Consider the following 27,851-nt stretch of genomic DNA (forward strand, 5'->3'; position numbering starts at 1 on the left):
CACAATTTGGGCATAGGCACATCAAGCGGCGGCATCCTCAGTTATTACTTCTAGGTATCCCCCGGGCAAAGAGTAATGTCCTGCGGTACATTCTGCCATTTTGGATCGGACTAAAGTGCGTGTAGGCAGAAGCACAGGTAGAGTAGCGCCACCGTTGCTTCTGGTTCCGAAGAACTGAGGGCGCGGTCGGGCACTTCCGACTCCTCACTTGTCTTTGGTATTCGATGAGCATTGGTTTTTGCCGTGTCCCCTCCCTCTGGTGGAGAATAGAGGAGGGGCCCACAATGACAGGGTGTGACTCTAAACTCCTGGATGAGCCAGTCACATCGCAGGGGTGGAGTCCTGGTTTTCACACCATAGGCGGATCCCAAGTCCCCGGGAGTAGGGTGCACCAGTAGCACATCGTTCAGCACCCACACTGAGCACAACCTCATGGCCGTCGGTGGGAAGCCGGACGCCATTTTGAAACAGTTCACCTACGGGTTCAACTTGAGCAGTTATAGCAGGTTCCTCGATCTGAAGAGCAGGCACGTCGTCTGCAGCCCACCCATAAGCACAATGTTCTCACTGTCTGCTCCCCCTGGTGGAACCAGAAGTCCCAAGCAGCACAAAAAGGGTTATGGCTGTCGCGCCACTCCACAACATACTTGCAACACTGGTTTCTGCAGTTTGCAACTGGACCACGTGGTTTGCGTGGTGTTGGGGGGAACCGATTTCATGTGGTCTCTGCGGCATATAGATTAGCAGCCGATCAAGAGTAAGTTGTACCCCAGGCTCGCAAAGCTCCATCTCAATACACTGTACACGATCTTAGTTCATTACAAGCACTCTGTGGTTCTTTGGTCTGGCTACTGGCTATTAGTACTCTGGGCATCTTCCCAATGCAGTACCCTTACGACGCCCCTTCAGGTTTGCGGTATCGCAGACCCTTCCTTCGGTGGCTCCTGGGTCTTCCAGGTACACCCCCCTTCTAGGTATCTCGACTACCCGCCTTAGGGCGACTTGGAACAGCAATAGCTTTTTGTGTCTCAGACCATTCACCCGATAGGGCCATCTAGGTCATAGTTTCTTGCGAGGAATACATCTCCCCGACTATACCTAGCTTCCCTCTTTCAATTAGCACTTGCTTTGGAAGCGTATCTCGTTACTTCCAGTTTTGTTTCACTGTAAGCCTGTCCTGTTAGCGCATCTCAGCAGCGCCTCCAAATGTAACAGTGTGTCGTCCCGTCCCCCCAATTGCAGATAGGGGCCATTACAGGGTGTGTGTGGTGCATTCCTGCTGGTAACAAGAGGGCTGAGTCGTCCGCGATGAATTTTGGACACATGATCAGGCTTTTGGGGTCCATACCCCAGATAATACTTAGCAGTGCAGCGCCTCCATCTGTCGTAGGCTCCAGGGATATATGGAGATGATCTCCCACGGTAGAACTTGTACTCTCCCCCCAGTTTGATCACACACCAGGCTGGAGGTATATTGCAAATAGGAACGGTTTATTACTACAGCCTTTGCAGTAACACACAGCTATTCAGCAGTCTTCTGCCAGATACAATCTCTTTACTCTCAGCTATCACTGGAGATGGTCCCCGGACCATCACTCCAAGTCAAGGGCACCCGCAGCCGTCTTAACTCTTCCCCACCTCCCTAGTGGAGGCAGAGGTATAATCACACTCACTCCTCCCCGCAAGGAAGAGCCCATGGGTAGGGCCCAATCTCAGGCTCCCAGACATGTGACCTACCTTCCTCAGGGAGAAGGAACAATCTCCAAATTTAGGGCGGTCCTGCCCTTAAGAACAGCCAGAAGGCGAGCACCCCGTTGTCCCAGCTACAACAGGATGTGCCTCCCTTTGCTGTCACTCATGTGCAGTACCAAAGGTGAAGGGGAAAACTCCATACCAACTACTGGCAAGCCTGTGAATACCAGGGTTTACTGCCAGGCCATTGGGTAAAATAGTAGCCAGGGGGTACCCCGCTACATATATATACATATATAAAGAAGCGCCAAAGTAAAAATATTATTAAAAATCCAATGTGAATAAAAAAGCTAATGGTAAAACAAAACCGTTTACAAGTGCAAGGTAATATATACACACACATATAATTTGAATAAACAACAATAATATAAAACTATATTGATATTACTAAATGTGCAACCAGTGATAAAAAGAAAGGAAGTTATAGAACCAGTCCTTTTTGAAAGTCCATCAAATACAAGACAATTGATACTGGTAAGGGGGTCCCCGTCTGCTCTCAAAAGGGATAAACCACATCCATTTGGAACCTAGAGGAGAAAGAGAAGAGAGGTTACTTGGGGAATTGTGGGGCTGCTGGATCGGGATCGGTGCGGGGCTGGGGAGAGGAATTGATGTGGAACTGCTAGGGGAAGTGAGGCTGCTGGATCGGGATCGGTGCAGGGCTAGGGGGATCGATGTGGAGCTGCTGGGGGAAGTGAGGCTGCTGGATCGGGATCGGTGCAGGGCTAGGGGGATCGATGTGGAGCTGCTGGGGGAAATGAGGCTGCGAGGGGAATGCTGGGAGAAATACAGTGGCTGCTTGGGGACGTGTAGTGCTAACGGCGCCTCACTCCACCTCTTCCCCCCTCCTCCCGATCGGGCACGCGGTGGCTATTTTTATTTAAATTAGCGCGACCCCGGTTATAGCGCGGTCGGATCGAATGGCCCCGATATATATATACTGGGTGATAATGGTGAAAGGCGGGATTGCAGACCTGTCTAAGACATGCAAATGAGCATACAATAAAATTTCTCTTTGCTATATGCTTTGCTGTGGAGGGGTTTTGTCACTTTTTTTACCCACCATAACTTAACTAAGTATGGTAAAACCTATCCCTTGCTTCTTTTTTTGCATAGCCAGTTTAACCAACCCCACACTGAAGAGACCCATTAAGGTTGAAACAGTCTGTCTGTGGGTGGGTGTACTGACTATGCATCTTAACCCTGGCTGTGCTCAAGGCTGTGACTATGCAGCAAGCTTAAACCTATAGGGGAACCATGTTGAATGGTTTCGAAGCAAAAGGTGTGTGCTCATTTGCATGTCATTTCCCAGAATCCCATGCTGGAGTGCTGTGTGCTGGGTGATTACAGTGAAAGGCGGGGTTGCAGACCTGTCAAAGGCTGAGTCCCCGCTGGCGCTGAGCATGCTCATGCTTAGAGCATGAGTGCCGGGTGTCCTGCAACTCGCAGGATGCAAACCTCCACGTGTCCAATGTCCCACACCCAAACCCCAGTGTGTGGTGACCGCGCGGCCACTATGAAGAGAATGTTACAGTTGGTGCACTTGGTGTGTGTGGTTACCTGGAGCGCTCCTACGCTCGGGCCAGCAACAATCGTCAAAAAGGATCAGCAGACACGCGATCCCTTCCGCGACGTCCTTCCGGGGCGATCCCACCCGGGTATTATATCTGTCTCTGGAGAGGCCTGGTCCCAAACCTCTGCAAGGGAAATGCTGTGTCCCTGAACTATATGCACTAATGGGGCAGTCTCTAGGGCCTGTCCCTACAGCAATCACAAGCTGCGTGTGTGACTCAGGGCCTACCTGGGGCCTAAGGGGGTTCTCTGACCTAGTGTAGAGGCTATTTGCCTCTCTACACATGCCCCCTTCTCTTCCTGGACTTGACTGCCTAATGTGCCCCCCTGCGCAACCTCCTATTTCCTTCCTGCAAGGATCCTAGTGCCCTGTTGGCTCCCTGGCATCAGGTGGTCGGTCCTAACACTCATGGGACTTGTAGTCCCCTGCTCTAACCCTCTTCTGATAGGTCCGGGCTTCGCGCACTACCGCACTAACTCCCTGCGCATGCGCGAGCTCTCTGAAGGCGCCGTCGCCTACAATCTTACCGCGCATGCGCAAACCTTAAAATGGTGGCGCCCTAAACCTTCGGCCCGCCGCGGATCCTCCTAAATACCGGTGCGCTCCCTGCACTTGCAGGCAACCTGCCTAACGCTCCCACTGCCACAGAGGTAAGGGCAGACGTGGGGACCTGGCTACATATATATATATATAGGCAGGGGTGTTCCTCACAGCAGTGGTGCAGCCGCAGCAACGCAGTAAGAACGAGACAGCACTCAGAGGTCATTTTCAACTAAATTGTATTAGAGTAGGTGGCATAAATGCCAACCTTTCGGTCCTCACAAGAGGACCTTTCTCAAGGCAATATTCTTTATTTATTTTACATTCCGACAGCATTTATAAATTGACAGATCCATCATCATCCAGAGCTTCTCACTGGCAGATTGTAACTGCATGGCTCCGTGGTAAGACAACCCACTGGTGTTTAACCTGTAATCAGTGCCGGCTCTGCCACAAAACCAGCACTGAATCCTCTAGATCAGGAGTGATGCATGGAGGTCAGGCAGCTCTGGTATCCACTCCAAGCATCACGTTCCAGAGGGAGCGCTGGTGACGCCACAGTCCTAGGCTTTCCCTCGAAGCTCCGCCCCCACGCCCTCCTCGTTCTCCTCCTGCTCTGTCAGTCAGATCAGCCGCAGCAGGATCCGCAGGCTCTGGGGCAGAAAGGTAAGATCAGCAGCAAGAAACCAGGCGGAATATCCCTTCCTCATCTCAAACCCTGAGTCATAAGGGAGACGCATTGACTGCCCGCGACCCGGCGCCTTTCTTTTAGTGGCTATGTTGCATTGATCTCAGTGTCTCTGCTGCAGAGGTAGAGGAGGCCACAACAGCCGGGCGACCTTTGTATATCTCATGTGTTAGGAGATCGGGGGTGGGGGGGACGTGTAGTATATGAATGAATGAGACGAAGACTGTCGCTACTTCTAAATATGCTGTACAGTATTCGAAATAGTGCACCTAGGAAGACGATCAGCCTGATCTCACACTATCTCAGCATTTTGTATGTACGTCCATTTTTTGCAAGGATGATAGAGGAATGTCTCTTCATATATACAAGTCTGTGTATTGTATATTGTAAAATATGCCTGCTTATAGATCGATGTACATACTGATCTGTATATGTGCTTGTTGCTTCTAATAATAGCAGCCAGCATTTGCACATGCTCTCATTTTTTACTGCATTCTCAGTGTAGAAATCTAAAGTGTGTGCATGTGTGACTAACATGATATATATATCTATCTCTGTATATATATATATATATATATATATATATATATCTGTTTAATTTCTGGGTCCCTCTATATTCTTAACACAGAGAGGAGGTGACCTTTTTGTTGGGAAAGCCATCAGTATATTATATCTTAATGCATGATTGCTCAGGCCCAGTAGAAATGCTAGTTGTGATCACTGCAGACCAGTGTTGAGCTGCATTGAAATATCACTGCTGGGCTACAATCATGTTGCACTGGACAATAGTGACCTTACATTTTGTAAAATTATTATTTTCTTACTGCACAAAATACTTTCACTTTCTCTTTTTTTTCTAGTCAGATTACAGTTAATTTTGGGCACTATCACGTGCTACAATTGCTGTATATGCAGTGAAAGATATTTGACACTAGTACACTGCCATATAAAATATTAATCATTCTCACTACCAAAGAAGACTGCAAAACATTACAAAACGATGCTTATCTCTCTGGCAGCACAGGGGTCAATATTAAGTATAATATCTCTGCTTAAGGGTTTAATTTAAAATATATTGTAATTCAGACATTGGTTAATAAAATGGCTTGCTCAAGGTCACAAAGAGTTAGCACTGGGTGTCAAAGTGTGGGGGTTGTGCTACAGACACGCTTATTCATCACTCTACTGGAAAATAGCGGCAGAAAAAAATCCCAGATTTATCAAATAAAATCTATTGAAAGCAATAATACATTTCAATAGGTACTTTTATTCTTTATCAATGTTTTCCCCATTTTAATTGCTGGAAAATTGCTAAATAACAACACTCCTATCTATCTATCTATCTATCTATCTATCTATCATGGATGCATCAAGGGCAAGAACATGCTTTCCCAATGACACGATAGGTTGCCTTAAACATTTGTTGTGTCCCTGAAATAAGGTGTCATCTGACCCTGGGTGTAAAGGACACTCCTCAGTTGGCATCCAACCCAGTCTATTCCTCAAGCCTCCGAAATGCAATCTCTCAGCACATGTCTTCACATGCAGATCTGTTACCTCCGTTTTGAATGCTATTGTAATTTAAGCAGGGATTACACCTGAATATGTTTCAATATGTATACAGATTATATACCTATTCAAATTGAGCGTTACCATTTTAGTTATGATTATACAATGTTCAAATGGTCACATCTCTCCGTTTCCTTTAATATAAACGGATGGCATATAAAGAGCCACTAGGAGTATTTAACTTAAACATATTTTTTTGCTCTCCTATAATATTACAATAAAAGTGTGTGCTATGTACAATTTACCCTGGTTTGTATATTTTATTTTATGATAGAGATATAGATATCCCAATTCAGTGTACTGAGAAGTAGGGTAACAAAACACAGTTAATGATGCAACATCCTTTTTATGTAAATGGAAGTTGCTGTTCATTCATTGTCCCGGAGTCATCCAAGTGCAATCTGCTGTATCGTGCCTGAATTGGTGATATCTGCTATTAAAGCTAATGGCGGAAATCGTCAGTTCGGGCATGATACAGTGCTTTGTGCATTGATGACCCTCTTACTGAGGGGCTAAATCAGGGGTGGGGAACCTTTTTTCTGCCAAGGGCCATTTGGATATTTATAACATCGTTCGCGGGCCATACAGACACAGACAGGCAGGCACACACCAGGCATGTAGGCACACAGAACCCCGCCCCCCTACCTCTGGTAGTTGCTGCTGCTGGGGGGATCGTGTAGGGCGGATGCTGGGGTAAGTGCGGGGAGAACTGCTGGATAAGCATGGGGGAAGTGCGGGGGGAGTACGGTGGCTGCTTGGAGGATTGCTGGGGCTAGTACGGTGGCTACTGGGGATCGTGTAGGGCTGCCGGCGCCTCACACCACCTCCTCCCGATCGGGCGCGCGGCGGCCATTTTTAAAAAATTAGCGTGACCCCGGTTATAGCAGTTGCCTTAGCAGGGCCAGACCAAATGATTTTGAGGGCCTTATACGGCCCTCGGGCCTGACGTTCCCCACCCCTGGGCTAGATCCTGGCTTGTATCTTCTTTTTTTTTTTTTTCAGCAAGGATTAAAAAAAAAATAATAATTATTATTCTGTTGCTTTATTTTTACTTGGCTGATCTTGTTCCTTTCATCCAACTGCCTGTATTTCTTCCTTTCTGTGAGTCTGTCCAACTGAGTTTTTGAAGTGAAACTTCTTTAGTGGCACCTGGTCAATTTTGATGGAACAAAACTCCTTCATGGAGACGAAAATGTGAAACGGAAATGACGTCACGCTCCTAACGGCCGCCGCTCCCCCCACACGCCCGCTGACATGCTGCGCATGCGCAGTAGTGATGGCGCCACTGACAGACGCCACGCATGTGCAGAAGCGGCTGGCATCGCTCAGTTCTCCGGCGCGCATGCGCAGAGGCTTCTGGAGCTCGGCAGTGCGTCGCGCATGGGCAGCAGAGGAGAAGAGGATATGGAGCGCAGACCATCCCACCCACACCCCCTGTGTCACACACCTTGTCACACACAAACACACACACACTTTCACACACTCACACACACACACACAAATTCTCTCACACACACACACGTTGCTGACAATACACAAAGAAGTTTCACTTACTATGTGCTTGCACAGCACACACAGCTTTTTTATATTTCAAATTCTCCGTTAAATCCCCCCCCCAAAAAAAATACCTTTCCTCTAAGCGATTCTACTGTGGTGCTCATATAAAAGAGCACCATCATATTTTTACTTTGATGTCAACATTTTAACAACTTTTAATTTTTTTATTCCTTACAGCATTAATATGGCCCTGTCAGTTTGAAAATTAGTTGCAACAAGTTTGACCGGTATTGTACAGAATATTGAAATATTCTACAGAATGCCCTTGAAAAAAAGAACACACACATTGACAAAAATACATAATTTTAAATACTGCATGTTAAAAGCTGTAATTTAGCAAAACATTTCAGTGTTAGAACTTCAAAGGAATTCAACGAGTCACGTTAATAAACAAAAGTAAAATAGTGTGCCCTATATAACAAAATAATTGATTTGAAAAAAAAAAAAAAAAGGGATATGCCCAATGTTTCTGTCCTACGGCAACATCATCAGGTGTTCTCGGGCAATGCAGAACGACGGGCAGTAAGTAATTCGTTGAAGACTATCATTAAAATCCGCTATTGGAACCAATGCCCTCTCATTCTACTTTGCATTTTGAAGTACCTGTTCCCACCTACTTACCCCCATCCCCCTAAAAAATAGTAATAATTAATAATTTTTGTTTAAAATTGTGTCTGCAGAACAGTTTAGGACCTCATCTGGTTTTCCTCGTCCTGGAGATATTGAGAGCCAATGTATGATGGGGATGTGCCATTACATTATATTCATTAGCTCACCAGAAATTATGCAGTACCCAAGGCTCTTCAACAAGTGTTTTTTTTTTGTTTGTTTTTTTTAGGATCAGAAAATATTTAGGAGCAGAAGAGGCGCAAGCTTATTGTAATTACATTTGTGTAGAAAATAAGGGTATGACCCCCAAGTAACCAGATGCTGCAAAATTGCTAGAAGGCAAACAGTCCCATAATATCCTGTGTGTTGGTAAAAGAAGGTGATCCCAACACTGCAGCAGTAATGAATGAATCAAAACATAAGCAAGCACACGTTTAGTGACTAAAACGGGGTGGGGGCTATGAGGCAGAGACTGATAGAAGTACAGGGCAACACATATATAAACACATGCCACTGAGTAAATCACCAAAAGGAACACAGAAACTGCTGCCCTTACCGAATCCCCGTGTCACACGATGTGCTGTGTGTATCAGCTGGCTGTCTGTCGATCCGCCGATGTGCTGATTTGGAGCTGCGTTCCTTGCTGCAGTGGGGTCCTGCGTGCTCCGGCTGATCGAGTAAGGAGTAGAGAGAAAAGAAGATCCCAGCGGTCACTGCTATCCCTCCGTAGACTCAACCAAGCATGGTTAATACAAAAAAACTTTATTGGTCCAAAAAGACAGACATGAAACCACCTCTAACGTGTTTCATGCCGTGAAGGATAACCTTCACGGCATGAAACGCGTTAGAGGTGGTTTCATGTCTGTCTTTTTGGACCAATAAAGTTTTTTTGTATTAACCATGCTTGGTTGAGTCTACGGAGGGATAGCAGTGACGGCTGGGATCTTCTTTTCTCTCTACTAATTACATTTGTGACATATAATTTTTTTTTCTTAAATTGCATGTGAATGCAGTGTAAAAAGCTCCACTTGGATACTTGACAAACTGGTATGAAATTACCAAGGACAGAGAGCCCAGGGGCCACATCAATGGCCTCCGTGGGTCGGACTTTGCCTCTGGGTCGCCAGTTGAAGAGCCAAGCAGTACAACATGACTAAATGTATACGGAAACAAGGGGCCAATGGTGAAGGTAGAAGCGGTATGGGGATATTCCAGTTTTAGTTATAGGCTGTATTCCAGTTTTAGTTACATTAAATAGAACACTTACTAGTTGAAACCTTTGATGAGCAATAAAAATTATCGGCAGAATAGGCAATAATTATACCAAACCGGTTTATCCTCCAGAGGAAAACAATAAATGTTATATCCAGTATACACACACTTCTGTATAGAAGAAAGTTGTGTGGACTTCTAATATCTTTTTAGACATACGTTCGACGTTTGCCTATTTGTATCCATAGAAGAAATTGGATACAGAGATATATTCTCTTTTTTTTTTTCTCTCTCGTTATAATGATCAGACAATCCGCAATTTGATCTCAGAAGTCTAGCTGGAACCCTTGTTATACTGATTTGTAAGAGGTTTTGATGCCATAAACTGTAGTATTATACAATTATGATGATTGGGACCGAGGGATGTGTTGAGTTCCATAGAGGGATATCAACATGGATTGATACAATTTCTGAAGTGTATTATTGGCATGTTAATATCAATTAAATTAACTCGGCATAAAACAGTTTGCTTACAATTATACAACCAAGCGCACGTACCAATATAAGGAAATTTGAAATAATTTCAGTTTTGCCCCAGATTTATTATGTGAAATTAAAGCACTTGGAATTGCCATTTTTAAAGGAGCACTCCAAACCGTTTTATATTTTCTTATTTTTTAACATAGGTTTCAAGCAGGGGGTCTCCGGAGCTGCACCCCATTAATTTCAGCTCCGGGGACCCACTGCTTCCCAAGATACAGACCTCCAATGGGGGTTTCGGTATCTGGGCAAAGTTTTAAAGCTTCCGCGTGACGCGGGCCATTAGGAAGCCGAACGTGATGACATCACTGCTTCCTATTGGCCCGCAGAGCTTGGGAGCTTTGAAACTCCGCCACTACATGAAACCTGCTAGCCGAGTGGAGTGGATACCGTACGGGGTTCTGTGTCTCCAGAAGAAGGGGGTCCTCAGCTATAATTAATGGGGTTCTGCTCCTGAGCCCCCGCTTCAATTCTATGTTAAAAAAATAAATTTGCCAAACAGATCGCATGCTTGGATTTCTGCTTTAAATGGAGAGATCCTTTACTCGAGCAGAAGTTGAGCAAAAACCTTGATCTATTGGTCAGTTAGAATATTTGGCAATAAAGGTCCCATAGTAAATCAAAACGTTGCTTGTTTGATGGACTTTTTGCTTCCACATACTACGTTGTGCTGTGTCCTTCCAGACTCATTGTTTGGGTGATGTATACTTTTATATGCATATATGTATTATTATTATTGTTTCTAAAATGCCAACATATTCCACAGCGCGTTATAATGGGGTTTCGGAGTTATGTATATCTTATATAAGCAGTTCCATACAAATGAGGACAGATGCACAAACCGACACAGAGAGGTAATGAGGGCCCTGCTCCATGAAAGTTTGCAATCTAGAGGGAATGAGGGATAATGTTGAAACAAAAAGGTAAAGTGGCTGCTCATTGTAAGATGGAGTGTATCTCAGGTTGGAATATGGCCCAGTCTGACAGCTGATTCCATTAAGATTATGGGGTGGAGATTGGTCATATAACAGCACACTCCCTTAAAGTTGAGGGATTCAAGGCAGGGTGCGTACTGTCCATATGTAGTAGGATACATGTCTGGAGAAGAGAAGAACAGGCACTTCAATGTTCAAAAACAAAATTACATTTCTTACTCAACGTTTCAGCTCCCAATGAAAGGCTCTGTTGGAAGCCGAAGCTTTGAGTAATACACTTCACCTTTTTTTAAGTGTCTCTCCTCGCCTTCAGATATATCCTATATAGATGTATATTTATTAGTATATCATCTAAAAATTGCCTTTTTTGAGTCACCCTACAGTATTATGCTTTCATTTAATATTCAGTGGTGCACTACATTATGGATCTGCAACACATTATGACGTGAAAGGGTTTAAATGCATAAGAATATGAAATAAATGGAATTGCAGAATAAAGTACAAGACACAGCAGGTCAGCAATTCTTGTTCAGCGGTTTATGTCCGGGACAAAGGAGAACCTAGAAGGGTTCAGACTGGAGAGATAAAATGGGAGTTGATTTCCGAAGCACGTTTGACGTTGTATGATATTGTGAGTAACAAGGCTTTGGCTTTAGAGCTGCAATCATCCCTACAACCAAAGTAATATAACGTAATTATTAAAGTTACGTAAATAGGTTAATGTAAATGATGGTAAACACGAGTACTGTATATGTTTTTTTACAAAAAAATGTAAAAGTCAAATATTTACATGGTAACTGTATGCCTAGGTTGGATACCAATTCTCTTCCATGATAACGCTTCTTATGAGTCCCGGGATCTGCAGGGAAATTGTAGATTTTCCTTTTCTTCTATATTAGTAAAAAAAAAAAAAAAAAAAAAAGTATTTGTACCATCATTAGTCAAACATCAAAATGTGAATTACAAAGGACGCAGTAAAAATAAAATGACCTTGTTGTTTTTTTGTTTTTTTTGTAAGAGGCCAATAATTAAAACCACTTTAAGAGTATTTAATCACATAGCAATTAACCTTTTGGCAACCCTGTGACCTTAAACTATTGTGCCTTTTCACCATTAGACTCTCTTCCTAACTTGCCCAAACTGCTAAATATAAATCAAAAATGAGACGGCCATTAAAAATGGTAGCGATGTCATGTAACAGAGTGCTATCAATGTACTGTATTGCAAACACCAGGGTATTTTCCTAAATGGGACTGCACCTAGAGACCAAGTCCCCTGTTGAATATCTGGTGACGCTGCTTCTCCATGTTAAGGAAGAGCTCTGTTCACATAAGGCTGCGTCCATACTGTGGCAGACAGCGCGGACGCGTCCGCACGCTGAGCAAACAGACTGCCTTAAGGCAGTGTTTGCGTACATGCAGCGTGCGGGAGGGGGCGTGATGCGAGAGAAAAAAGTTCAAACTGATTTCTCATATGATAGGGCGGTCACGTGCACGGTTCACAAAATGAGGGCGAAACAGCTCCGTGACGTCATTGGCATGCCCATAGACACGCCCACGGCCTCCGCACGGGAGAAATGTCCATGGACGCAGCCTGACCTGGAGCTGCAGCTTCACAGCGATGCTGCACTAAAATGGAACTAACGCAAATATCTAACACAAGATGGTTATGTGAGAGCGGCAATGCCCATTTTTTATTTTTGAATGTTGCCTGAGCCAGTGGATTCCCTAGATCCAGTCCGTGGACCTCACAAACCCCCCTGTTCCCAATATATTTGTTTCTGACTCAAGAAATTGGCAACTATGACTGCGCGGTCACCAAAATAAAGGAGGTGACGTTGCGGCTTTCTGTTGGCCGCTGGAGTGAGGTTGACACCAGTGGCCATTTGTTCTCCCCTGCCCAGTGGTTAAAATGACAAATATTTTGTATGTGTATATAAAATGCATGCTTGGGGGTACAGAGCCGTTCTGGATAGCCATTGGTGCAGGTAATATAAGAATACAAATAACTACATAATCTAGCAGCAGAGTGCTCTGTCCTTACTTTTTCATTTTGATTGCATACTTCACTGTGAAGATGCAAACAATATAATAATTTTTGTGAATACTCTTCCTATATGCTTAATAAAAACTTACTTGATAACGTAGCCCTGGCTGCTGCATTCTTATCTCTAAGGCTGCGCTTATAGTGCCTGGCGACGCGACGTCGCTCCAAAACAAATCCATTGAATCCGTTGCATGCACTTATAGTAAGTGCGACGGAGCGATGTCGCGGCCAAAAATTTGGAAGCCAGTGAAAATAGATTTTTTTTTGTGACAGTCGTCACGTGACTGTCTCTAAACCAATCACAGAGCGCTGCCCCCCACCTTGGTGACGTCACTGGCCTTGTAGCCAGCGCCGTCGCTTAAAACTAAAATTCAACTTTCACGGACGGGTGACGTCATCGGTCGCGTCGCCGGCACTATAAACGCGACCTAAGGCTGCGATTTATACAGATGCACTGCAATGCGCACGACTGCAGGGGAGACGAGGCTGAAATCTGTTCTTTGATTGGACGGCTGCGTCACGTGACGCGGCCGTCGCAACCAGAAAACAAATTTGGAAAATACTTCAACTGTCTCCCGCATTGCAGTAGCCAGCAGCGCGACTGTCGCAGTAGGTATAAGCGTTTTTCGGTGATGCATACTATTTGTTTTTGCGCCGCGTGCGTTTTCTGGTATAATCACAGCCTAACTAGCCCTAGCGTCTAATGGAACCCACAGATACTTTGAGGTGTAAGCTTGGCGGTATATTATGTGTGTGTGTGTGTGTGTGTGTGTGTGTGTGTGTGTGTGTGTGTGTGTGTGTGTGTATATATATATAAAAAAAATTTTTAATTAAAAACAATTCTTTTAATCCGTTGGTGCCAAAGGGTCCAGCAATGCATTGTAAATCTGGGACCTCGGTCATGGAAAGGTTTAAGGTGTATTCTCTGTAAATCTGAAATGATATGAAGCAGATGCATCTTTTACAAACCCAATAGCGGCTCCTTTTGATTGAAAGCGGCGCATTTTGTGTACCTATTCTAGCCATGGCTTTTTACTTCTTTATTGTGTTGGTTGCTATTACAGGGGCACAGAGTAGAGATGCTTGCTGCTGCTTTTGAACACTTGGCTTTACATTGTATAAAAGGGGCCTGCTGTAAATTGTGTTGAAATGTGTTGCAGGCCTATCTGGCAGCAATGTTTTAAGCCAGGGGTGCGCAACTCCAGTCCTCAAGCCTTCCTCCCCCCCCCCCCCCCCCTCAACAGGTCAGGTTTTCAGGATATCCCTGCTTCAGCACAGGTGGCTTAATTGACTGAGCCATCTGTGCAGAAGCAGGGATATCCTGAAAACCAGACCCGTTGGGGGGGGGGGGGGGGGGCGGTTGGAGGATTGGGGTTTAGCACCCCTTGGTTAAGCAATATTTGGGCAGTGGATACTTAATTTGTAAACCCTTTTGCTAGTCTGTAATGACGGCTAATAACTGTTCACTTTTTTTTTTTTTTTATGCATTTGCATCCTTGGTGTTATTTCCAGCTCTGGGGACCTTACCGGTAAAGGTGCCAGCATTACTTCCCCTGATTTAAATCACTCGCATCGCACGGGCTGATAGGAAGCTGCAACAGATGAGGTTGCGGCTTCCTGCTATCCCACGTGATGCGGGAGATTTCAACCGCCATTTTGTTTCCCTTGGAGGAGACCGAACCCCCACTACCTTCAACAGTAAGTATGGGAGGTGAAAATAGTGCTGTTCAGCTCTAGGTATCCAGAGGTTTCCACCCTAAAAAAGCAAGGGAGATACAAAAATAAACAAGCAGCCGTCTTCCCAAGCCTTCTCCATTACATCTTTATATTTACTGATTGACAGCAACAGCAAAGCAGTTAAAACTGTTCAAGTTGCATCAGTGGCTGTAGAGCTGATGGAACAGATTGGTCATTTATAAGTGGTAGAGTAGATGTGTGAATCAGTCGCTCTCAGCTCGGAATCCGGTTTGTGCCCTCCTTGTGACCTTGGGAAAGTCACTATGTATGTCTGTCTGTCTGTCTGTCTGTCTGTCTGTCTGTCTGTCTGTCTGTCTGTCTTCATTTATACAACACTCACAGTGTACTCGGCACTTCACAAAGACAATACAGTACAGGGAATTATAATACAATAAGCTCAACACAGTCAGACAATAGGAAAGTAAATCCCTGCCCCAGAGATCTTACAAACCAAGTAGCATGATGGGAGACTTGCAGAGACAGCAGGTGAGTAAGGCCGCGTCTATAGTAGTAGAATAGTAGAGAGCTTCCACACTCCTCTGTGACCCGGCTTCGCGCTTGAAATACAAACTTGTTTGTATTGCGAAGCGCCGATCTCCCAGTAGCGCATGGGTGCACGCACTATGCGCATATGCTTTGGCGTCCTAGTGTTTGTTTTGGCACAACCTACGTAGCTCGCTCCGTATCCTGCACTATGGATAAAGCCTAACTCTGGTATTGTAATCTTTTCAGGGCTGGGACTCGCGCTGCCTGTACCATTCTATGTACAGCACTGCAAACATTGTCAGCACTATAAAGGAAAGAAAAAACCATGATAAACCTTAGACTTTTTTTTTTAATACATAACTGCGATAACGCCCATTGACTCTAGTGGCAGTTAACGCAGGATCGCAGTGTGATAACCTGCCTCGGAGGTTAGTAAATCATTTCCAAAGTTCTTTTACCTTTTTCAGACTGCACTTGAAGATCCCTGGATCAGGCTTCTAATTTCCACAGACCATTCAAGATTGCACTTGAGTGAACTGCTATGGAAATAGGAACAGTTAAACATGCTTTTATTCAAGGATTGCGCTTAGCTTTAAAGGTTATTAAATGGCGGCTGTTTCGGGCAAGTTGGATTCTGTTGATTTCATGCATGAGCTGGGTATCATTTTGATGCCAGCAAGATGAGCTAAATCTGATTTACCATTGTGCTATTCAGTGTGTGTCTCCATTAAACAGATAAGGCTGCGTCCCCCGTGCCTCGGGCCGCACTCATGCTTGAGACTGGTGACGTCACCAACTCTACAAGCATGACCGTTCTGTTGTTTGGCAACTTTTACTGTAAGCGCGAGCGGGGGGGGGCGTGGCCAAAACACTGACTGGCGCTGATTGGCTGAGGTCATGTGACCCCTCAGTGCGCCTCAGTCAATTTAATTTGTACCGGCCAGCGCCCGTGAGTGTATGTGCACGCTAACGAGCGCACGTCCACGAGCGTGGCCGGACAAATTTAAATTGATTGTGCTGACCGCGTCAAGAAGTCCTTGGTCTCCTATTTACTAAAAAAAATATGTAATTAACAAAGAAACCCAGTGTAGCAAAATGTGTCAGAAAAGATGGTTAATCTCTTCAAAAAGGTGCCACGTTCAATTTGAGCCCAAAGAGAGTACTTACATCTTCGATGTACGGAAAGTGGTAGAGTGCTTGTTTACAGAAAATGAATGTTAGACACACACACACACTCACACTCACACTCACTCACACACACTATCAAGGTGTGAAAACAGAACATATATGTTACCGACAAACAATATCCGTTCCCTCCAAAGAAGTCTTGGAGTTGAGGATATGAGAATTCATGTGTTGTGGGTTAAACACTCCCCTATGTGGAATTCTACTTTTGATACCGCAACTCCAGTCCTCAAGACCCTGAACAGGTCAGGTTTTCAGGATTTGCCTGCTTCGTCACAGGTAGCTCAGTCGAAGCTGAAGCAGGGATATCCTGAAACCCTGAACTGTTGGGGGTCGTGACGACTGGAGTTGAGAACCTCTGGATTACAGACATTAACGTGACAATGGTATTTGTCCAATCTCCACATTAGTAGAGCTTGGAAATGCAACAGGATGCATAATACGGGAGCTCTGTTTGTCTCTCTGTGAGCAGATTTAAACATGGGATTAAAAAGTAAGAATCATGGATTTGGAAAAGACCTGGATTTAAAAAAATGGGCATTTTTTTTTTGTTGCATCTAAGCCAAGTTATTGAAATGTTGTGCTTTGTTTTATAGTAGGCACCTTGGAGCTATTTTGTTTTTATTTTTATCTTGAGCCTCCAAGTAAAAGCCGTTAAAGCAGTAATCCCTCTACTTTTTTTTTAACCTATATTTTTGCCGGAGGGGAAGTGGAGGGACCCTAAAGCTAGGCAGGGTTATTTTCAGCACCATGCAACCCTCCGTTACTAAGATACGTACCAGTGAAGTTAGCGGGTTTAAATCTCCATCCAGGGGAGGGGGGAATGGCTGCCCAACAATGGGCAAATATGACAGCGAGGCGTTCCTGCATGACTGGGACCCAATACCTACCAACGAACGGTGAACCAAGGCACCAGTGATATCTCCACACTAAGGCTCATTTCCTAGTCACTTGTCGTGAGTAGATTTCCAATTTTTACACCGGCGGATGAGTTAAAGACCAAGTGCTAAGAGCATTTGTTTTAATGTTGTGGCAATTTCATGTGCACATATATTTTGTTATGTACTAATGTACACATTTGTTAATGTAGATTGAGTTTTTGAAGTGAAACTTCTTTAGTGGCACCTACTTCTGATGGGGCAAAACTGGAGAGATGAGAGATGAAATATGAAACGGAAGTGACGTCATGGCTCCCTCCCCCCCCCCCTCGCTTCCCCCACACGCCTGCTCTCACATGTGGCAGCGGCGGCGATAGCCGCCGGTGCCGCTCCTAATGGCTGCCGCTCACCCCATACTAACATATCGCCCCCGGCCGCTCCTAACGGCAGCCATTCTCCCCACACGTCCACACAGACATGGGAGGTTGAGGCGCATGCGCCTCAACCTGTGTGAGCCGGCGGTCAAATCTGCGCAGATGTGACCGCCGGGTCCCTCAGGCCAGGCGTAGGCGGCAGCAGCAGCTGCGAGGAGGAGCCATGCGCGCCCCCGTTAGGTGAGGAAGACCCACAATAATGTCCGAGCGGGGGGCAGGGGAAAGGGTCACATATCGGGGTGCAGCGAATGGGCGCATGTCAGGCTGAGACCCCCACTTCCGGGTTCCAGCCCCCCCAGCGCATTGTGGTACTTGTGGTTCTTGCTGAACACACACTTCTGGGTCCCCAGTCTCCTGTATGGAGGCAGGTTTACGTGTGAGACAATGAGTGCAACCACCCCTGGGACGGGACCTCAGGCAGGGAGTAATGGGGGGATAGAAAGCCAGGGCTGGCTCAGGACTGTGACCTGGGCTTAAGGACAGATGTATGAGGCACAGGGTCCATGGGACCCTCTCCTGTCACTGTCCCCGCCCAGGGGTCCCTCCTCACCTGTCACTGTAACCACCCAGGGGACCCTCTCCTGTCACTGTCCCCACCCAGGGGTCCCTCACCTGTCACTGTCCCCACCCAGGGGTCCCTGTCACTGTCCCCACCCAGGGGTCCCTCCCCTGTCACTGTCCCCACCCCGGAAACCCTCCCCTGTCACTGTCCCCACCCAGGAAACCCTCTCCTGTCACTGTCCCCACCCAGGAAACCCTCTCCTGTCAGTGTTCATGTGCAAAGAGGGAGCTGCCCTGAAATCTGTGCACTGTAGGCAAATACCCTGCCCTCTATAGCCAATAGAGGGTAATTGTCTACCCAGCACCTGCCGTATCCTAGCAACAGACTGACACACATACACACACACACACACACACACACTGACTGACACACATACACACACTGACTGACACACATACACACACTGACTGACACACATACACACACTGACTGACACACATACACACACTGACTGACACACATACACACACTGACTGACACACATACACACACTGACTGACACACATACACACACACACACTGACTGACACACATACACACACACACACACTGACTGACACACATACACACACACACACACACTGACTGACACACATACACACATACACACTGACTGACACACACACACACTGACTGACACACATACACACTGACTGACACATACACACTGACTGACACACATACACACTGACTGACACACATACACACTGACTGACACACATACACACTGACTGACACACATACACACTGACTGACACACATACACACTGACTGACACACATACACACTGACTGACACACATACACACTGACTGACACACATACACACTGACTGACACACATACACACTGACTGACACACATACACACACACACTGACTGACATACACACTGACTGACACACATACACACTGATTGACACACATACACACTGACACACATACACACTGACTGACACACATACACACTGACTGACACACATACACACTGACTGACACACATACACACTGACTGACACACATACACACTGACTGACACACATACACACTGACTGACACACATACACACACACACTGACTGACACACATACACACACACACTGACTGACACACATACACACACACACTGACTGACATACATACACACTGACTGACATACACACATACTGATTGACACACATACACACTGATTGACACACATACACACTGATTGACACACATACACACTGACTGACACACATACACACTGACTGACACACATACACACTGACTGACACACATACACACTGACTGACACACATACACACTGACTGACACAAATACACACACACACTGACTGACACATACACACACTGATTGATACACATACACACAAGGAATTCACACTTAGTGCAAATAGCTAATACAGGGGATGTGTGCCGAGCACGCGCGTTATAAGTCCAAATTTATTTGCGTTTTGTCAATGAAATTGTATTTTGATTTTTAATTAAAACATCACCAACACAAATACAATTTCTTTAACAAAAGTCAAAGAAGTTTCACTTACTATGCGCGTGCACAGCACACACAGCTTTTTTTCAATCTTGTTCCATATGGCGTATTAAATCATTCTCTGCCAGTATCCCTGACATTAATCAGTCATTTTGCCTCTTGGATAATACACTATGGTAGTGTTTTCTGATTTTGTCTGCTATCTCTTGAGGTGTAAGGTCTTCTGAGGATCTGGATTCATCGCTATTGACATTGCACAAATATTTGTGTTGTCTCTTATGCGCAAAGCGCCAGGAAGGTCTGTTTTGTTTGCATTACTATAACTGTTTGTAAGACAGCCAGCGGAAGTTTTTAGGCAGCTGTTTGGACAGTTTCACAGGACTATATGTTCATTCATTTTTGGTCACACACTGTTATATTATCACTTTGCGATATTAGCGCTTTTTTGTATGCACTTTTTACCTACTATGAAGACATTTGTCTCATTTTATTTTGTAAATCAATGTCGTTTTAACCCAATACAGTATATCTACCATACCATTGCCAATAGCTAATTTTGATAAAATTTGAGTCTTTGAAGTTACCTACTATATTCTTTAACTCTTTAATGGACAAATCTTAGAGGTGTAGTCCCCCTCCTCCAAGAAAAAGGTTTTGAGAAAAGCCACAAGTAGCAAACCTCCCTTTCGAAGTCATTGGATGCAAATGTAATCAAGAGTTTGTAAAACCATTATTTGCTTTCGGATAAAACATTAGAACAGCATAGATTTATGTGGCAAGTATATCCAGTACATCTGGGTTATACTTGTTTTTCACAGACTGTTCACTGCTAAGATGTAAAATGGCACAGTACCCAAAAGGCTTTGGGCACAGCCAGCCATTCTTGTATGATGAATCAGTGCTGACATTCTGCTGGTATAGGGCTGCTTCGGCTGTGATTCATCTTGAATCTTTTTTTCCTGGCCTTTGTGGTTTATTGCAATAATGCTATACATGAGTTCTTTAATATGTTATCCATAGGAAAATAGAAGGACAGTAAGCTTTACAAAGTGCACCACTGTGGGTGCAACAGCTTGGAAAAGGAGAGGATAAGCTCTTTTGTTATAGGAGGGGAGGGGGCACAGGGCTTTTCTGCTTTGTACAGCAGCACAGTGCAGTGTCCCCTGGTATGTTGTGGCAAATGTATTTCATTTACTAAAGCAACACACACACACACACACAGAGTATGTGTGTAGGAGAGAGAAGCTAGCAATAAGACTTGAATATTAAAATTCATATGAGAATTAAATAAACACTAATAAAGATGATCTAGTCACCAGCCAGTCTAGAGTGAAGACTCAGTTGAGGTGAACCTCGAAATGGTGTTGATCTGACTAAGGCTGCGCTTACAGTTAGGGCGACGCAACTGCGACGTCAGTCGTCGCTGTCCCTATAGCGTTTCCTGCACTCTGGTGCAGGAGACAAGAGCGGGTGACCGGGGGGGCGTGGCAGAGTCGTGGCTGTGAGCAGTTCGCCCTCATTGGCTGAACCGCTCATGTGCCGCTGATGTCACACGGCGATCGCTGAAGAAGTCAAAATGCTTTGACTACCAGCGACCGCGTGACGTTAGCCATTGCTGTCGCGCCCACTATGGGCACCTGCGACGGACTGCATGTACTTTCTGCGCAACGCCACCGTAGCAAGTACTATAAGCGCAGCCTAAGTCTGAGATGTTCACAGCTGGAAGCGCATGTAAGGAGGAGAATTTAAACTGGAACTGCACAGAGTGCGACGGCCCTCAGTCTGTCTCGATCAAAGAGACACAGACATCTGCACGATAAATGTGGTCCACGTGAAAAGTAGACAATAGTCTCAAAGCACCTGCGACTATTAAGAATATCTGCATTGGTAGAACAGTTTCTCTCAATGAGATTAAACTGTCCAAGCGGAATATTATTCAGCCATCTCTTATGATGGTTACTCTTTGCGTAAATGTAACCGTAACGGATTTAAAATATTTATAATGTTTTACATTTCATTTGTCAACAATGACCTCAGAATATAAGAGATGTAGAACTGATTGTGTATGTAAATTTTAAACCCATGTCGTTATCAAAATACATTTTGGAAAAAAAATCTCCAAGTGCCTGTTCCTCTCCATCCTTGATTTTAAAACAAAAAATAATTGGGACCAAGTATAAATTCTGTACTAGGTAAAAATCAATTGTTTGTGGATACATTGATATCGGCATCAAGAAAATATTTAACAGCTGAAATGCCCTTTGAGTGTTCTATACATGTGCATAAGGAGATTACATCAACGGATGCGCAAACATATGATTCCATCCATTTAATCCCAGAGATGGAGTCGACGTTCAGCGTGTCCCTAAATTATGATGTAAGTGAGACAACATAAGGTTGCATGTAGAAATTGACATATTGGGACAGGCTGGACGTCACCTGATGTCTTCCACCATTTTTTAATCTGCTGTAGACGTCTGATCGACAAAGATTTAGGGCCGTCTAACGCTCGGCACAGTTCCAGATTAAATTCTCCTCCTTGCATGCGCTTTCAACTGTGAATCTTCACAAGTAGATTGCCTAGTTTGCTCTTCTAGCTCTGAAAGCGGAACATCTCTGGCTTGGTCTGATCAACACCGCTGTGAGGTTCATCTGAACTGAGTCTTCACTCTATACTGACTGGTGACTATATCATATTTATTGGTGTTTTTATTTAATTCTTATTTAATTCTCATATGAATTTTAATATTTGAGTGTTATTGCTAGCATTTTATCTGTATGAATAAATTGTTATATGTGAATACGCCTTAGAGTATACGTTCTCACTTTTCTCCCCTACTACTTTTGCGGATGTGGTAATCCCTTTTGGGACCTGCCAGAGCCTTGTGGTCTCTAAATGTGATGCTAATATATTTAGACAACTTCTATATAATTGGTGTCCAACTACTTTGGAATCCTGATGATTTTTCATCACAGTATCCTTGGATATTTCACCTTACATGGTTTATTGTTCATCATTCCCCCTTATTGTCTATGTCTATTGTCTGTACATATAATATTATATTGTCATACGTTTAGTTCATTGTAATACACTGTCTGTTCATGTGATTGGTCTATCATAGGAATCAATATAAACTATAAACACATCTTATCACTATTATGTCCTTACTCTTTGGCGCTGATCTGTTTGCTATACAGACGTGTGTGTGTGTGTGTGTGTGTGTGTGTGTGTGTGTGTGTGTGTGTGTGTGTGTGTGTGTGTGTGGTTTGTTTTTTTGTGCCGGACCAGGAACTGTGCTATATGACCTCTAAACTGTCCCGAGTCAGGATTTCAGACATTTGAACTTAAATTCATGATGTTACCCCGTACAGGTGCCCTTTGATTTTGCTGGACTATTGTCCCCTTTTTCTTCCTTCCTTGTTTGTTCCATCATGCATGTTTATCTAGTTTGATGGGTCACACACTTTAGTTGTGGTCTTTTCTTGGGAGTATTATAGCGTGTTCGCTTATTTAGGCTGTCCAGCATGTCTCCCTTATGGATATAGGTTTTTTTGGGGTGTTTTTTCACTGACCGGTCATGGTATGAAATCTTTTTCTACCAGCTTACTATTTTTGATAATGGAGACTTTGAATCTATTCCCTCTGTAGAATAAATCTTCAAGCTCTTGTTCTCAATGTATTATAGGTACACACATGATTAGCATGAACTGTGTATGTGCTACAAGAGATTGCTTATGTCCCTTAAAGCTGCAGTTCAAGCTCCCGGTTTTTTTTATTTTTTTTTTAAGGTTTGTTTTTTACTTCAATAGTTTCATGTGGGCAATCTCTACTTACCTAAAAAAAACTGCATAGCTGCAGGTCAATTCGTTCTCTGTCTATTGATCGGCAAAGTTTGGCGCCATCTTTAAATAGGGGGAATGTAAATGGTTGCTATAGCAACAAGCATGCTTTTAAAAATAGAATACAAGAAAATTGGTCTTTCAAAGTTGTTTTTTTAAACGGAAAATGCTAAAAGTATTTTTTCTTACTACAGAACGGATTTATTAAAAAAAACACACATGCAGGATATTGCTTGAACTGCAGCTTTAAACTTTTAACATCTTATTTTGCTTTGCTGTTGTTTTTGCATATCTGACGATAATTGTTTTTCTGCTGGTTCCTGGTATGTTTCTCCCCAACTCTGCGATGGATGAACAGGAAACCAGTATCCAAACTTTTAACCTTGAAATGGAATAGACGTGTTTTTGTTCCATCTATCTTTTAGCTCAACTCTGCAAGAACCTATGCTAATTTGTGTAACTGTCGAAACTGCACATAACGCCCAGTGTTAAATACTGTATAACTACAGTATAAGATCATAGCATAGGTTTTCTGTTTGTTATAAATATAGAAGTATAAGGATAAGTTTCAGTGTCTATGTTAACCAGACTTCTGTCTGGTTGTGCATATGTATCTCTTGCTGTAGCTACGCAATAAACAATGTCTCCGACAGACTTTTATCCTAAAACAAAGGGTGAAGCTTGTTTCTTTCACACCATGAGAGTTAGATTCAGATAGTCTGTATGGCCTATTTCCACTTAGTGCAGAGGTATGGATTGTGTGTGGTTTTTTTTTTTAATGATTTTAAACTTTGTTATAATTGTGTATAATAAATTTACATTTTTGGGTATGCTGGAGTGCTCATTATGGTGTGTGTGTGTGTGTATATACACTATTGGATATTTATGAAAAGACTAGTTTTGATTCAAGACGGTTATTGTGGAAAAACTATGTAATTTCCGTAATTATCATTGGGATTCGTGTGTGTGTGTGTGTGTGTGTGTGTGTGTGTGTGTGTGTGTGTTTTATGGTTCTTTAAACCATTTAACAACTAATTTCTTGTTCTCCTTTATTGACAGAAAATGGCAATACCTCCGGCTTACGCTGATTTAGGAAAATCTGCTCGAGATATCTTCACCAAAGGATATGGTAAAGTATCTACAATGGAAGATCATGCTTATTCTGTTACTGGGGGGAAAGTAGCAGATTAGAGGTGCAGATGTGTGCCTTGTAGTGAATGTATTGAGCAGAGCTTAGAGGGGACATGGAGTCCTCTGTAATTAGCCAGTGCTTGTGGCTGATTCATATTCTACAGCCTCATGAGACACTGGTTGTGGAAACAGACTGACATACCAATATGAACCTGTTTGGTACTGGCTTGGCATTATATGTCATATGTTGGTTACCAGCCCAAGAAGAAATCTCTAGATTTACAAAATTATTTTGGAAAAAAATGCCAATCTTGAAACATGGAGTGGCTTATAGCAGACCTGTTTGTTTGTTTTTAGCATACTGTAAGTAGTGGTCTCACTTACACAAATCAGTCCTTTTTTCATGAAAATACAATTCTTAGATCTGTAGTCCACACGCCTCATTGATTTTTGTCCTTGGAAGTTTACATCTCTGTAATGGGATGTTAGGTGGTGGGAGGGTATATTGGCTGTAGAAAGAAGGTAAAGATACAGGTTGTTAATAAGACGTCTCATGAAGTAATGTGTGTAGTTTTGGGAAGCAGCGTTTCTCTGAAAGGAAATGAGTGAAGATTATTCGAAAGCGGAAGCAGAAGTGGTGCAAGAATTGCATTCAATGCTTTTATCAAAGGATTGAGTGGGGGGCGTGCATATAATGAAGACTGGCCCATATATACTAAGCAATGCTTTTCATAAAAGACCTTCCAGTATGGGAAGACTACTTACGGCTCACAGCATTGCTTAGATGGGCCTCTCTATCTCAATATTTATTACAAAAAAAATTAAAAAATGGCATAGGCGGGAAGAATTGTGTTAGAGTAGATGGAAATCAGAGGCCATGCTGGTAGTGATGGGTTCTGGGTCTTCTTATAGAAAATTACAACATTTTGTGTATGTTATAAGGAGAAAATAAAAATATGATGGCTGTATTGTAATTTGGCACACAATTTTTTAACTTGGATACATTTTAAGACTTGCAAATTGGAATACTTCAACACTTAACAATCATTTATAACTTCCTGTGTCATACAGTACATTAGCTTAGACGTTGGCTTTAGTGTGAAGAATTTCTCTTCAATGCCTGAACAACTGCAATTGGATTAGCAGAAGACCGTACATAGGCCGCTGCAACTTAAATCAGAAATCCCTCCCCCCCTTTTTATTTCAAGCGTACTATTCGTAGAGTTTCGTGTCAGTTTTGACACACACAAACTAAAATATAGGCATACCCCGCATTAACGTACGCAATGGGACCGGAGCATGTATGTAAAGCGAAAATGTACTTAAAGTGAAGCACTACCTTTTCCCACTTATTGATGCATGTACTGTACTGCAATCGTTATATACGTGCATAACTGATGTAAATAACCCATTTGTAACAGGCTCTATAGTCTCCCCGCTTGCGCACAGCTTCGGTACAGGTAGGGAGCCGGTATTGCTGTTCAGGACGTGATGACAGGCGCATGCGTGAGCTGCCGTTTGCCTATTGCGAGTGTACTTAAAGTGAGTGTACTTAAAGCGGGGTATGCCTGTATGGCCATGGGGTCATGGATAGAAAAGTCGCAATGTCGCAGCTTTCTACTATCTGCCGAGTGAGCTCTGATCCAGCGGCAATTTTATGTCTAGTGGGCAAATATTTTTGCACAGTGACGGTACCGCAGGAACTGGAAGGACTCCTGAGGTAGGGGGACCAGGGATCCGCTCTGGGGTTCGGACAATAAATATCCAAAACACATACTGAGCAGTGAGGAAAGAGATATGGTATAAAGCTTCACAGCATCATTTAAAAGGGTAGAAGGAGCGAAGTAGTCCTTTTTCTGCTGTCAATGTCTGTTTGTAAACTTGCTGTAGGCTTTGCTCTTCTTAAAATGTGACTTCAACATGTTGAAATGTTAATATATACTTAAGGATCTGTGTACTAATGTATCGTTACATTATCCTTTTCTCTCTCTGGCGGAATGAAAACATTGTCAGCCAGGATCCATGAGGTTATTTGTGACCTAGTTCCTTATTTCTACTATATAGAAATGATTTTTTTCAGTGTCATACATATCACATCTATAATAAATGGTGTAAATTTAGCATAGATTGAACTTGATAGACATATTAATTTTTTCAACCTCCATCTTCTATGTAGCGATAATGACTCCCTCCTGACCAGGGATGGTTGCAGCAGTCCAAATCTGTTCCCCGGAATTTCCCAGATATTTAAGGCCAAATCGACCCATGTGCCACCAGAAACCGCCCACGGATTTGGCATTAAAAATCTGTGCAGATTTGTTAATAATATAATCAAGCCCATAAATTACAGTTCCGGGGATCCCCTGCTTCCTGAGATCTCCGTAGGAGGTGCCAGCATCTCTCTTCAGTTTAAATATCATGTGGGCCAATAGGAAGCCTTGACACGACATTTAATCGGCAGGGAGATACCGGCACACCATACCGGGGCTTGTAACTCGGGAAGCAGGGGGTCCCCGGGGCTGAAATTAATGCGGTTCAACCCCGGAGACTCCCTGCTTCAAACCTATTTTAAAAAAATAATAAAAACAGGGCCATTTTAATCCGCCATTACGGATCGGCCTTTTTGGAGCGTGGTCTGTGGAAATCCCCGGGCCAAAGGAACTGGTCGAGCCGCTCTATTTTTGTTGTCCATCTCTACTCTTGACTCCTGTGGACAAAAGTAAGTAAACGTAAACATGCTAGTTTGTATTTCATTTTATATGTACATTGCATAATATATTGGCGATTTTTTAAAAATATATTTATTTATTCATTTGGAATTTAGTAATGTTGTTCTTCTGTTGTTGTAGGGTTTGGGTTCATTAAGCTTGATCTGAAAACAAAATCTGAAAATGGACTGGTAAGTTTGGAAGCATTTCATGCTATAGATTTACATAGCAACACTATAAGGGCCTTTGGCACTGAAAGGGTTAACGCACATTTCAGAGGCACATGCTCCGTGAAGAATTGCTAACTTCCTCAGATTGAAACGTTATTGTGTAACATTTGCTTACATTGTGCATTGGCACTTCCTTTGCACTTGTGCATTC

General features: G+C 43.7%; 1 protein-coding gene across 1 annotated transcript in view; it reads left to right on the forward strand.

Moving 5' to 3' along the window:
* The first annotated feature begins 4,382 nt into the window (after window positions 1-4,382).
* VDAC1 (voltage dependent anion channel 1) overlaps window positions 4,383-27,851 on the forward strand; it is a 40,593-nt gene continuing 17,124 nt past the window's right edge. The window contains exons 1-3 of the mRNA XM_075601179.1: window positions 4,383-4,531; window positions 24,691-24,760; window positions 27,612-27,661. Of these exons, the coding sequence (XP_075457294.1) occupies window positions 24,694-24,760; window positions 27,612-27,661 (117 nt within the window). The 5' untranslated portion in view covers window positions 4,383-4,531; window positions 24,691-24,693. The remainder of the gene's footprint in view (window positions 4,532-24,690; window positions 24,761-27,611; window positions 27,662-27,851) is intronic.

The sequence above is a fragment of the Ascaphus truei genome, chromosome 5 (assembly GCF_040206685.1).
Source record: "Ascaphus truei isolate aAscTru1 chromosome 5, aAscTru1.hap1, whole genome shotgun sequence".
In the NCBI taxonomy this organism is placed as follows: domain Eukaryota; kingdom Metazoa; phylum Chordata; class Amphibia; order Anura; family Ascaphidae; genus Ascaphus; species Ascaphus truei.